This window comes from Ambystoma mexicanum, chromosome 11, assembly GCF_040938575.1.
Source record: "Ambystoma mexicanum isolate Mex_15411 chromosome 11, UKY_AmexF1_1, whole genome shotgun sequence".
NCBI lineage: Eukaryota > Metazoa > Chordata > Amphibia > Caudata > Ambystomatidae > Ambystoma > Ambystoma mexicanum.
Genome location: NC_090934.1, coordinates 773,374,937 through 773,389,847, shown reverse-complemented (window position 1 = coordinate 773,389,847; position 14,911 = coordinate 773,374,937). Strand labels below are relative to the sequence as shown.

General features: G+C 43.8%; 1 protein-coding gene across 10 annotated transcripts in view; it reads left to right on the top strand.

Annotated features, from left to right (window-relative positions):
- Positions 1–14,911, top strand: part of SCUBE2 (signal peptide, CUB domain and EGF like domain containing 2) — a 1,402,698-nt gene that overhangs the window by 1,207,308 nt on the left and 180,479 nt on the right. For all 10 annotated transcript variants that reach the window (XM_069623684.1, XM_069623682.1, XM_069623685.1 and 7 more), the window contains one exon: positions 128–289. In XM_069623684.1, the coding sequence (XP_069479785.1) occupies positions 128–289 (162 nt within the window). The remainder of the gene's footprint in view (positions 1–127; positions 290–14,911) is intronic.

Here is a 14,911-nt window from a genome sequence, read left to right as displayed (position 1 = left end):
TTTGTGTACATCGACAAACCAAAGAAATTAATATTCTAGAAATATGTGAGTTACCCACAGTAAATCAGCCTTCATTTTGCTTTATTGTACTTTGTAAAAATGTTGATTTATCTTCCACCTACTCTAGTTCAGTGTTCACCTGGACATTTCTACAACAGCTCAACTCATAGATGCATCCGTTGTTCAATGGGAATGTACCAGCCAGAATTTGGACAGAGCTACTGTATTTCGTGTCCAGGAAATACATCCACAGATTATGACGGCTCAACAAATATAACACAATGTAAAAGTAAGTACAACCCTCTTCTATTTCTTTTTATAATTTAAGCCTTCTATAGCATTTGTCATCTTATGGTCCGATCAGAGTGGTAAGCGTTTTGGGAGCATTATTTCAGATCATTTGAATTCAGCAAGATAAAAGGTCACCCATCCTCATCTGCTTTTTCTTAGTCACTACTGTCTTTTTTATTTTTGCTTTATATATAATTACAAATGCTCTATCGAAAGCTAGTCAGAACAGCTAAATCTTTAAGTCTCCAGAAGCTAAGGGGGCTGGTTTCTGCTTTCTGGTGAGGGTGCAATGCATTGGAGTCTGCAGCCCTGAACTGTGGTGTTTACACTACAATAAGAGGACAGCAGATGATTCATTTAGTTTCTAATGCATGACACATCAGCATTGTGGTGTTAACACTGGCCACACATGCAAGGCAGCTTGGACATTTATTACACCAACTAGCTTAAGTACCTGGCTACACCCGGGATGTCCATTCTCAGATTTTCTTTCAAATTCCACCGAAAAAGATGAACAAATATTGTTGTTTACCACAAAGAAAAAAATAAATACATGTGAATTTCACTAATTAATTGATTACCAAATTTTCATTTATCTTCACATGAATATCATATTTGTATGCTTACTCTGATTATTTGCAGTTTTGCTAGCAGTGGTGGCCATTTTCGCTGGTAAACACACACTGCAAATAATCAGTGTAAGCATACAAATATGATATTCATGTGAGAATTTAAATTGGAAGTAAATGAAAATTTGGTGTTCACTTAATTAGTGAAATTAACATGTATCGAGAATATTGCAAAACAAATCAATGAAAAGAATTACACACTCACTATCTTCTAAAATAAAATTTAAAACAAAAAGACCATTTCAGTACAGACAGCACGATGATGAGCACTTTCTACAAATGACCTGTAGATGGTGTGTGAAACACCACAAAATGTAATGCTGAAAAATCAAAGAAAGTTAATTATCTCAGGAATGGGATGACCTATCGAACTAGAAATAGTTGCATTCATTTGACAATGAAATAAAGAATATTCCATGCAAAATTCATGACACCAGACCTCACCATTCCTGAGGAGTTACGTCCCCAAGATCAACGCCACATACAAACCCACACACAAACATAACCTTGTTTTATATATATATAAAAAATATATATATATATATATATATATATATATATATATATATATATATATATATATATATATTCAATGAAAAAACTTTGTTAAAGAGACGTTATGGTAAAGTTGCACTAATAACCTATGAAATTCAGTAAAAAAACGTTGTTAAAAGGATGTTATGGTTAAAAGTAAAATCGAAAAACCCCTGAAATTCGCCAGTTATGGTAAGCTAAGCAACCATAAGTCGCGCCACCACCGTGCACTGCTAAGACTAACACCCAGAACATCAAAGATGGCCTCACAAATATCATTGATCACATGTCTAGCCCCTTCTTTTTTGTTCACTACCATATCTAGGCCAGGTGGGTTTATTTACTGACAGTCAAACTTAACTTTCTAAAGGTATTACATTTATAGATATTGCTATTCTCACATGTTCTTACACTATTTTCCTTAGAATTTACCTTAAAACTCTGCCATTTCCCAACATCTAGAATCATTTTTAACACTTCTATACACTTTTTGCAACTATTTCAACTAGTTTTGCATCAGTAGATATCTATGAACATCTGACTTCATTGCGGACCTTCCGGACAGTGCCACATGACCATACGCTGGCGCGTGGCATGATGACGTGTCTGAGAACCTGTCTGCACTTCACGATAAAATCCGTCCTTCGCGGACAGTTCGGAACTGCATTTTCTACTGATCTAGGAACTTTCAACTTCAAAATTTCCCTTGCACACCTCCTACACCTTTTCGTATTCATTATCCATTACCAATCTAGTACACCATACATACTTGGAAGAATTTTATCAAAACTGCTATTTATCTTAAAAATGGCATCAGTTATTGCCATCCCTCATCCCCAAGAGCCACGGACCTTCACAACAAAAAAAGCACAGTACTTTCAAAGACAATGAAGAGGACCAAGAAGATGAGGTAGAGGAAGTGCATACGTCTAGCACCAAGATCGAATCATGTGTGTAGCAGTTCTTTGCTACTGTTGGGAGTGTACCAAAGGCTAACGCTACCAAAGTGAAATGCACTGAGTGAAATTTTGTACTCAGTAACAGACTACCTGGAAAGTACTCCTACGGGACCACGTCCATGCGCCGCCACACCAAATCCAATGACCGCAATGCTCTCAGAAAGGTTATTCCTTTCTCAGCAAGTAGTAAGCTGTCTTCCTCCACCTCATCTTCCTCAACAAATACTGTACCCACACAGCCTGATGTCTGCGGGCATTGGTGTGTTATAAATAAATAAATAAGGGGGGCTATGGACCATCATCGTCCATTGCAGCCCCTGAAATGGGGGATAAAGGCTATTAGCACCCCTGGTCCCCAAAGTGGGAAACCAGGGTGCTAAAACATAGATTTTTCTTCCTATAGCGGCGTCCTACTGTAAGAAGGAAGGATTATTCTTGGGAAAATCCTTTTCCAAGACAGCCAACATGGAAAGAGAAGGCGGGGCTCCATACACAGCCCATCTTCCCTTGCCATGGCAGCCCGCAAAACCCTATGAACATATTACCACAAGCACTTTTTTTCCCTTTCAAACCTATCCTACCTTCGAATATCTTTACCACATAGCCAGTCCGAGGTAGACCCAGCCACCTTAACACCATTTTTTCGTCGCTAGCGGTCATGGCGAGTAGCCATATTGTCTGTGCAATAACCTTATGCCATGACCCAGACAATCTGGCTACTGCCCACGACCACAGGCTATACCTCAGTCACCAAAGGTATACGACTATTTTTTGTACCTACATTATTACACTTGTCAGAAAATAAAACACGGGCACTTTTGCAAAACCATGCTTTAACGTCATTGCCAATGCTCTTCACAAGTTTGCTCGAATTCCGCCCATGTTTTATTTTTTAAAAAGTGTCAAAATGGATGTACATATAATAGTCAAATAACTTAGCCCACACTTGACAAAATCCATTCAGTCTTTACACAAACATTGAAGGTTTGGTCTATAATCTTTCTCAAAACTTTTGTCAACATTCGTCAAATAGCAACAAAGTTATAAGCCATCAAAAAATGTTGAGACCCGCCCCTCTAATTTCGCCCACTCTTTAGAAAATCCCACCAAACTTTAGAAAACCATTTATATCTAGATCCAAAATCGTTTTGCCAAATGTTGTGCAGATTCGTCAAATTACACCACATTTATATGCCTTTACAATATTTTGGGACCCCCCCCCCTCTAATTTTGCCCCCTCTTGACAGAATCTCAAGAAATTTTGCAAAACCATTCAGGATTAGTTCTAGAATAAAATTGCAAAATTACATGCAGTTTCATTGAGTGGTGAAAAAGTTATAAGCCATCCAAAAACTGCTTTTCCCCAACCCTGTAATGCAGAAATAGGTACAGATGTCCTAGGACATCTGAAGTGTCCGCGAACACCACAGGACTGTCCCAGGACATCCAGAGTGTTCGCAGACCTTCGGGGGGTGAAAAAACCAGTTTATTGGCTTCTTATGGCCATATCCAATCGAATCCTCATCCCCCCACCTCCCCAGAGATTGTTTGTCGAGTTTGAGAAGTGAAATACTGCTTTTTTTCTTTTTTTTTTAAGTTTTCACCGCGCTGTTCGCAGACCCCAAAAAAGTCAGACAATCCAAGATGGCGGGCGTTTCAAGAAAACAGACGCATTTCACGTTTTCTCACCATCCAACAACATCCATACAGCAGCTTAACCATAACTACACAGCCACTACAGTGGCTGTTATTTATGTATATCTATATCTATCTATCTATCTATCTATCTATCTATCTATCTATATATAGATATATATATATAGATATATATATATATATGAACAAGTTACTTATCAACTGTAACGTTCTTTCGACTGGATGTTCCTCCCACGTATTCCTCATCTTGTGATAATTTGTTTCGCCAGCTTCGCTGCATCGGGAAAAAAAAATTCTGCAGAGGGTGCTGTGCTCGAGGTCGTGGCGTCGAATGTCCCTCGACGGGCTCCAAACTGTGTCAACGTCACTGATGGTATAAGTAGTTCGAGCCGCGCCCTTTGGCTTCAGTTCTGTTTTTTTTTTTTTAGGAAATACTCGTGGAGCATCCAGGCGTATGCTATGACTGATAGGCCCATCGTGAGAGGAAATTGTAAGAGAACAAACTGTACTGCGGGGTAGGTTGGAAGGGTCGATGAGGACTACGTGGGAGGTACATCCAGTCAAAAGAACCTTACAGTTGGTAAGTAACTTGTTCTTCGAATGGATTGTGTCCTCCCACGTATTCCTCATCTTGTGATAGATTCCCATAGCAGTGACCATTTTGGAGGTGGGAGTGCTAGTTCCTGTTTTCATGTACAGAGGGAAGTACAGCTCTAGCAAATAACCCCTCATTGGAGGAGGAGGCATCTAAGCAGTAATGCTTGATAAAAGTATGGATTGATGCCCATGTTGCAGCCGAGCAAATATCTTTTGCAGGGACTCCTCTCTTCAAAGCCGCAGAAGTAGCCATTCCCCTTGTGGAGTGAGCATGTAGCCCATCCGGTGGGTCTTTTCCTGCTAATCTGTAATACTCCAGTATAGCTCGAATAATCCAGTGGGATATGGTTTGTTTTGTCACTGCTAAACCCAATTTACGACCTGTGTAGCCCACAAAGAGTTGGTCGTCTTGACGTAATTTTGTCATTCTTGCAATATAAAAGCTGAGGGCCCTCTTGGTGTCCAGCCTATGTAATGCCTCCTCTTCTTGTCCCAAATGAGGAGGAGCATAGAATGTTGGTAAAAGAATTTTCTGCGACAAATGGAAGTTGGAAACTACTTTCGGTAAGAAAGACGGTTTAACTTTCAGAACTACTTTGTCTTTGTAAAATGTGGTGTATGGAGGTTTACATGAGAGAGCCTGTAAATCACTAACCCTGCGGGCTGATGTTAATGCCACAAGAAGGACAGTCTTTAGTGTTAAAAGCCTCAATGGACAGGAATGCAGAGGCTCAAATGGTATACATGTTAGGAATTTAAGAACTAAATTTAAATCCCAAATTGGAACATGAAATGGTATGGGTGGATATACATTTGTAAGTCCTTTTAAGAACTGTATTATTAATGCTATTTTAAAGTAAGAAACCTCTTCCGAGGAGCACTTAAAAATGCACAGCAAGGTATCCTTTGATTGTTCCGATCTGGAGCCCCAGATTGGCTAGATGTAACAGGAAAGAAAGCACCATTGGTGTACCACATTGAAAAGGGTCCACATCTCTATCCTTGGACCAGTTACTCAATTTATTCCAACGACATTGGTACAAAGATTTTGTTGCTGGCCTCCTGGCCGAATGCAAAATCTCCTACGTCATCCGGAAGGTCCCAATCCTTGTATCTCAACCTCTCAGAAACCATGAATGAAGGTTGAGTGTGTTGACCTCTGGATGGAGAACCCGACCTTCCTCTTGCGAGAGAAGATCCTCTCTTTGTGGAAGACGTGTTGGAGGGCAAATGGACATGTCCAGAAAGTCCGGGTACCACGTCCTCCTGGCCCAATCCGGGGCAATTAGGATCATGGTTTTCCTATACTTTCTCAACCTCCTGATTACTTCAGGAATCACGGGGACTGGAGGAAACGCATAGAGCAGGGGAAAATCCCATTCCACTATGAACACGTCTCCTAGAGCTCCTCTCGGAGGCAATTCCCTTGAGCAATACTGATCGCACTTTTGGTTTGCCGAGGTTGTGAACAGATCCACTTGAGGGGTTCCCCAAAGGGCGAAGTTCTCCAGAAGGTCTTCCTGAGCTAGCTCCCACTCGTGGGAGACTGTGCTCTGCCTGCTCAGAGTGTCTGCCGCCGTGTTCTGCTCTCCGGCTAGGTGAACTGCCGATAGAGAGATTCCCTCCTGTATCGCCCAGAACCAGAACTGCATCGCCTCTCTGCACACAGATAGTGACCTACGCCTCCCCTTTTGCTGAGGTAGTGCATGGCCACTGTGTTCGTCATTATCAGGACATTCTTTCTCTGTATGGAGGGCAGGAAGGCCTTCAGAGCTAGTCTGATTGCCCTCAGCTCCAAAAGGTTGATGTGTAGTCTGGACTTGGATGGAGACCAACGTCAGCTGATTGTCAGATCGTTGGTGTGTGCTCCCCACCCCGTGAGTGAGGCGTCCGTCACTACTGTTATCTCCGGCCTTGGTTGCCAAAAAGATTCTCCCTTGAGGATGTTGTCGTTGCAAGCCCACCATGATAGATCCTGAGCAACTGCGCTCGGGATTTGCAGGAGATCTGACATATTCCCCGATAATTGGGACCACTGAGTTCTGAGGGCCCATTGGAGTGATCTCATTCTCAATCTGGCCTCTGGCACCAGAAAAATGTAGGATGCCATGAGACCGAGCAACCTCAGGAAATTGAAGGCCGGTAGATGCTGGGCTTTTTGGAATTTTGTTACCATCTGCTGGATGTGGAGAGCTCTCACCTCGGGCGGCGAGGCTTTCCCCGAGGAAGTGTCCAAGCCTGCTCCAATAAATTGAAGTTGTTGGGATGGTACCATGTGGGACTTCTTGAAATTGAGGGAGAAGCCCAGGTTGTGGAGGAAGTGGCAGGTGATCGACAGGTGTTCCTGAGCTTGTTCTGTAGTACGTGCTCTGATTAGCCAGTCGTCCAGGTAGGGGTATACATGAATCCCCCCTCTCCCGAGACTCGCTGCCACTACCGCCATCAGTTTGGTGAAAACCCTCGGGCGGAGGTCAGCCCGAATGGCAGAACTTGAAACTGATAGTGAGAACCGCCAACTGCAAACCTCAGCTATTTTCTGTCCTTGGGATGGATTGGCACATGAAAATAAGCATCTTGAACTTGTCCTTCCTGAGGAATTTGTTTAATTTTCTCAAGTCCAAGATGGGTCTCAATCCTCCTTCCTTTTTGGGGATGAGAAAATAGGGGGGAGTACCAGCCTTTGTTCCTCTCCGCTACAGGTACATGTTCTATTGCACCTTTCTCTAGCAGGGTTATAATCTCCTGCCAAAGGAGCGGATGTGGAATTTTGGTAGAGCTGGCTGCTGGTGGATGATCTTGAGGTCTTTTTATGAAGGGTAGGCAGTAACCTTGAACTACTGTCTCCAGTGCCCATGCATCTGAAGCAATGCCTCGCCATTCTTCCAGATGCTGAGACCTGCCTCCCACAGGTGTTTTGTATGATAAGACCTCAGAGAAGTTTGGAGGCGGCTGCAGGAGCGGCTGAGGGCATAGATGCCGTTCCTGAAGATGGCTTTGTAATCTTTGCTCGTCCACCACGAGTGACATTCCTTTTGCCCCTTTGAAAAGCCTGTCCTCTTCCTCTACCAACAGAAGAGTAGTATCGAAAGGACGACCCCTCCAGGAAGATGAGCTCGAATAGGGTTTCTGAGGCTGTCGCATGGAAGCACTAAGGGCATGTTGAGAAGCCTGGTCTGTACATCTGGTGCAAACCCCGACTTTCTCAACCACGCAAATCTGCGAAGCACTGTGCTTGATGCCATGGACCTGATAATACTATCAGCAGTATCCAGTCCAGACTGGAGGCATTCCCCCATTGCCTCTTTACCGTCATTGACTATATTCAGGAAGCCTTCCCTTTCCTCGCCTTCCGGAATATGCTTAGCCGCCGCCGAAATGCATTCCCACATGGTACGTGTGAACCTGGCCTGGGTACAGGTGACATTGGTAGATTTCAAGGCCATGCTACCCGACGTAAAAACTTTACGAGCCCAGGCATCAACTTTTTTATCCTCCCTGTCCGGAGGTATGGTTGGGTATGCTGCCTGCCTGGATGTAGTAGCTGCCTGAATAACCAAGCTTTCTGGAGTAGGGTATCTACTCAGGTATTCTGGGTTAGAAGTGGAAGTTCTTTACTTATTTTGGGAGATTGCTGTCTACTGCAGCAATGCTATCAGGTTTTTCCCAGTTTTTCTCAACTGTTCTTTGCAATGCCCTATGGAAGGGGTGAACTGGATCTTTCCGGGGTCCTCGGACTATAATATCCATCATATCATCTTGTTCAAACGTAGGGGAGGCTCTTCCCCAACCCATATATTCAATCACCCTACTCATCAAATTCCTATACCCTGAGTCTGCATTTTCTGCAGGATCAGGTGTAGCAATCTCCAATTCGGGTGATGTGTCCACACCACTAGCAGAATGCAGAGTTTCAGATAGATCCCTCATTTTTGTCTCAGGATTTATCAGTTCCTCTGCAACTTGTCTAGTCCCATGTTTTACTCCAGGAGGAGTGACCTCCTCATCATCTGAACCAGATTCCTCAAAAATTGAAGACATGGACCTAAAGAAGTCCGATCTTCGTAAAGGTGTAAACCTTCTCTCTTCTTCCTCATAATTTGTCGAAGAAATCGGTGTTTTCTTCGAGGGAATCTTCGAGGGAGTCGAAGGGACCTTCGACACACTCGACGAAGCCTTCGACAAAGGCGTCGAGGATAAATTGGGCTTCGTCATCAGAGTAGTCGGCGTCGGTGAAGTTGCACCCGACTTCGACAATTTTTGTTTCTTATGAGGGATCGGAGAGACACTCAATCCTTGAGGATCTCTCGACGACTTGTCGACTTGAGATCTATGGGTACTACTAGGCTTAACCCTTGTAGTTCCCGACTTCCCTGCGTCGTCCAAAGGAGCAACCGGGGTCTGGCTTTTCTGAGGTTTTTTCGAGGGGTTCAAGGCCGCGTTCTCAAAGACCTGCAACATTCTTTTTCTAAAGCTCTCCCACTTTGAAGGGGAATCTGATCTAGTCAGACATCGAACCAATTCTGTTGACGAATCGGACGATGACCAATTCTGTTGACGAATCGGACGATGACGGCGGAGATCTATGTCTCCTTTTGAGCTTTTTGGAGGAAGATGAAGATCGTCTTGACCTGCTACGAGATTGGGATCTCTTCCAGTGCTTTTTATGACGTTGCGATTCCTTAGAGTCGGATGATTTTTTGTTTTTTAGATGAGGCTTTCGGAGAGCCCTTTGACGCCTCCCGCCCCCCCGCTAACTTACTTTTCCTCTCAAGGAGGGCCTTCTCCGTCATAGACTGACAGGAGCCACATTCGCCGGTTCGATGGTCTGAGCCCAGACACCACAAACAGGATAGGTGATGGACATCTTCGATCCACAGTCGTCATACTTCTTAAACCCAGTTTTGGGAGTCGAAGCGGTCGATGAAGAAGACATCTTCTTGACAGAAAATCTCAAAGCGCGCCATTCACGAGAGCGAAGCAGTCGTGAAAAACAGAACTGAAGCCAACGGGCGCGGCTCTAGCTACTTATACCATCAGGGACATCGACACGGTACAGAGCCCGTCGAGGGACATTCTACGCCACGACCTCGAGCAATACGTGGGAGGACACAATCCATTCTATATATATATATATATATATATATATATATATATATATATATATATATATATATATATATATATATATATATATATATATATATATAGAGAGAGAGAGATATTTTGATTTGGATAACCTTCCATAGTAGTATAAAGAAAACTGAAGCAATAGGCCAACTGGAGTCTGGCAGGATGTTTAGGTTTAGTGTTGCAGAAATGACGGTCTCATAAAAAAAATAAACTATATTTCCAAAGTCAATATTAATGTTTCCTCTGTTTCATCGTTAAATGTGATAGATAGCTGAACAAGTTAAGCGCTCATTTCAGAGTTGAGTGTGCATAGCTCTTCTGGGATCCAAAAAACATCCCTGGAAAGGTTTGTGAACCCAGCCACGCCCCCTGACTCCCAGGTGCACTAGACCTGGAGGCATGTTAAAAAGTGATACGTGTGGCTCATTATTATGGGGACTGCTCTCAATGCAGCCCTGTGGCACTGGGAACAGGCCAAACCAAACTTCATCCCTGTATCCCAGTACACTAATGTCAGTGTGCAGTGGCTTCCACAGGGGAGGAAAGGGAAGCAGTTGCCTCACTCTTTGAAGGGGGGCCTCACAGGCAATGTGAAGGGAGCATCTAGACTGATCCGCCAAGAGATTGGGGCTCCCCATTTTCCAGCATTTGAGAGAGCGGACAGTACTCTGGCCCTCTCTTCCCAAGAAATCAACGACGAGTTTTGCTCCTTCTACGAAGCGCTTTATATTAATACCGACACCGCCCCTGCGGCAGATATCGAATCCTTCCTCAACAGTCTCCCTCTCTCGATGTTATCCACAGAGGCCAGCGGGGTACTTGAATGCCCGATGTCAACCGAGGAATTATCTAAGGCAATTGACTCGCTATCGGCTGGGAGGGTCCCTGGGGCGAATGGGTTTACGGATCCCCTCCCCATGTCAAACGTGAGCGCCTGGCAGCTGGTAACCTGGATGTTCCTTCTCTGGTCCTCCCCTCTTCCAGTCTGAAACTAGAGCCCACTGATCCCACCAGAGTCACGATGACGACGTAGAGTAGAATTTGGAAACAGGTAAACACCCCTCATCCATTTCACTGTGATTTCCCCCTATGGAACTGCATCCCCGAGACGACTCCTGTGGATGGCGCTACGGTCCACCACTGGTCTGGGAAGGGCTTTGACACTATACAGTATGTTTTCACTACGGGATCCTTTACCGATTGGCAGGACCTTCCAGAGTCCCTGAGAGGGCCCCCTCCTATGGTTTCATTACGCTGGCCTGCGCCGGGCGCTTAAGGGCAGGTGGCACAAATTCCCCCCCGATTCCCCTTGATGATTCTTTATTATCTGAGATTATGATGGGCGCCGCAACAAGGGGGAGGGTTGCCAGGTTATATGGTGGTCTTCAGGGAATCCACCCATGGCATAGGCTCAGGGAGGTGTGGAGTAGAGACTTTTATAACTGACTAAAAATGGGAATCCATGTGCGCCCGTACCCAGGAAGTTTCCTTTAATTTTATGTTCAAATTGATCCAGTTTAAAATACTCTGCAGATAACTTATACCCCGGCTAGGCTGCACCGTATGTCAAGAGATCGGCCCGCTGAGTGCCTGAGATGCAGAACAGACACCGCTGATTGCATACACATGCTTTGGTCCAAAACTCACTTCATTCAGGGAGGAGGTCTGTGAGGCTGTATCTCAAATACTAGATTGCACTATTACACTGTCCCCAATTACCTGTTTTTGCCACGAGTTCCCCCGCACCAGCCGTGACCTTAGGAGGCTGGCCGGTCTCTGTATGCTGCTCGCAACCTGCTGTGTATTGTTGCTCTGGTTGCGCCCTGCTGCACTTTGGGCCTCTGATGTGGTGGAACGCTGGTCATCCATGCAGCTGGCAACGAGTTGACCTATGCCTGAGGATGAGGGAGACAGTGACATTCCACTATTTCCTGATCTTCGTCCCTGCCAATGTATCTACTTGTATGTGTTGGTACCTACCTCCGTGATGTACAGTTTGAGTTCCTCTGCTAATACCCTGTATGTTTACATTGCCTGATTATGTACTTTATATGTGAGATCCCGACTATTGATAAAATGCTTGTTGCTCCCTGTTGTATTGTCAAGCAAGTTAAATAAAGTAAACAAAAAAAAAAAGAAATGCATCCATAGTATCCAAGGATTCCAAACACGCCGGCTATTTGGCAGGAATAAGGATGCTATCTGCAATAACCTGCCAATAAAATTAAGCAACCAATACATACATCTGCTAAAGAAGCTTGCTGCCTTTGTGTATATTCTAATCATATTAAATCAATTGTATTTGGTGCCATAAAAATGGCCCATAAAACAGATTTGGCGTGGTTGAGTGTGAAATAGGGATTTGTTGCATTAACATTGGGGATATCAATGTCCAAATGAGCTATGCATCTCCTCTAAGGCAGTTATTAGGGCTTGAAGATGACAACTGTAATGCACAACGAGAAGGAGGATGCCTTGGAAATAGAGACTAATGTGGCAAAAAGGGACCTCTCTTCTCTAAGGAATGATCGTTTTTAAACTTGGCAAGGGTGCATGTCACTACCTGTGGATAGCTCGGATGACCGTGACCCAATTGCAACCTATGCATGGCTCTCAAGTGAACCTCTTTTTGAGAGATTGGCCCTCATTTTACCTTTTGTGTGAATTCCAGCCAACCAATTGCACATGGTTTTTACTGAAGCCATTGGATGGCATATGGGTTCTTTGCATCTTCTACACTACCCATGGAGACGGAGTTGCCTGCAGTTCCACGTAGGGAGATTTTATTGGGTCATAATGGTAACTGGCATTTCTATACAGTTATTAGTCTATGCCATGCTTATTGGCATAAACATGGCTGTTTTCTTTCTTTATATACGCTGTCATAATAACAAACTAAATGCAGGTTTCTCCATCCATAAACTCGAAGGAGAGTTATTGGTGGTGCTGCTGTTGAGACAGTGAAAAACAGATTAATTGGCCTCACCAAATCCTTCGTCAGCCCTTAGTGTGCTACCTGCAGTTGCAAGTTTGAATACAGGCGGGGCCAGTGGAGACCTTAATCCTCTCGAAGTTGGTTACACCTATCGGTACAGAGTGGAGAAGCATGGTCTCATTTCTGCCAACCCTACAGATTATAGCAATAGGCTACTGTACTACTTTTTCAGCATTCCTAGGACCTCCACATTTCAGTTCTAACAAAATTACTACTTCTCCATTTGGCGTTGAGAACCACTCTGCGCCTCTGACACCTGTGCAGCTACTAGCACATAGGGAAATAACTTAGATTGTCTAGCAGTTCCTATTGTACTTTAAGGTAACTGTCACATTTCTTCTCACAGTCGCATGGGCACTGTACAATTCTGTTAGAAAAAAAAGCCCAGGAAAAGGGCTCAGAAATTAAATAAAATGATTAATGTTAAACTAAACATTTCCCTCATCTTTTCAATACAAAGCTGTGGACCACATAATTAAAACGTTTTGTTTTTCAGAAAGAGAGAAAAAAAATGGGTTTTAGTCTGAATAACGGGCTTGCAATCTCCTCAAACCAGAAACCGCCAAGTTTGACAGTGCAACAAAGCAACTACTAGATTATTTTCTATTGAATATCCTTCTCTAGCCAACTGAGCTATACCAACTAGCGCATACAGAGCTGGAGTGGTCTCCAGGGAAAGTAGCAGCCTTCGTTGGCACGCCAATTCCCCAGAGAAGGGAGGAAGAGTAGGTATGAGCCAGTCACAAGTCTGGTGTGGCACAAAAACCGGTGTGGCTAAGGCATAGATCGTCAAATGTTAGGCTGGTGTTTCTGAAAGGTGTTTAGGATTGGAATCGAAGCAGTTCCATGTCGGGCTTATTTCTGAAAAAACAATATGGCTGGGCCAAGTTAGTCACATGAGCTTCCAAACTGTAGATTCAGCTGGGAAAGAATCAGTCCCATGTGATTTGGGTTCCTCTGATAGGGAAATAAAGCTGAGACTGGGTTAGTTTGACTAATGGTCTCATTTGAAATGACGACGGAGCTGGCATATAGACAGTCACATGTTCGGCCATCCAATGTTGGAAGTTGCATTTGTTATGAGTCACATTAGTTTATTTGTTCATTGCTTCTGGTATGTTTGATGATGAGATTAGTTAATGTCATTAAGGCATGTTATGTTATTGTGATTTATACTGCACACTGATGCCATTTTTATATTCTTCAGGCGCTCGGGCATATCTAAAAAGCAAGGTGGTTTCGGGAGGGTCAGTTAGTGAGAAGGAGAAGGTAAGCGAGAGAGAGCTTTTTATGCTGTTGATGGCTTGAGTTCGGGAAACCGGTCACTGTGGTGGGCTTGTTTTTAGTTGGTTGGGGTTTGACAGTGTTTTGGTGTATGAGTGTGTATGGGGTGGTTTGCATGTCTGTCATTTAGTTTTCTGTAGTGTTTTGGGTTGAGTTAGGTGATGCAGAGTTTGTGTAGTTTGTGTTGGTTTCAAGATTTTACTGTGGTAGCGATGTGTGGCTTTTATATGAGGGTCAGAATGTGGGATACTGAAATTTGTTTTGTAGGGTTAGTGATGAGTGGTCTGTATGCATCTCGGGAGTCAGTTCTTGCATCTTCCTCATTTGATTCTGTCATTTTTCATGATCTCAACTATATCAGAGGCACCACAGTAATTTCAGCTTGGTCACATATCCTTTGATTTCATTTGTGATGTAATCAGGTCAAAGGTCACGTGATACAGCGTTGGTGTTGACAACCAAGCCTTCCCTTAAGCCAATCAACTTTGTGCAACTGCAGTTAATAAGCAACGTGTAGTCACCAAGCTGCTCCTCAGAATAAACGAAACAGTCAAGGCCTAAATCTTACCAGACAAGATTTTCAAACGGAACACAGAGCAAGTAAAACATGTTACATAACCCCACTAATAAAAAATAAAAAATAGTTCCTTTTCAAAGCAGCAATAACAGCTTCTTAACAACAGAATCCTGCTGTGATGAGAGACAGAGGAGGGACAGGTAGGGCCCTGTGTGTAGAGCGCGCTACGCGGAAATGCAATGAGGGACATACACAGTGGTACGGTGTCAGAGCGGAGACTCCCTTGGCGGGCTTTCTCGCTCTTTTATTTCTTACACAC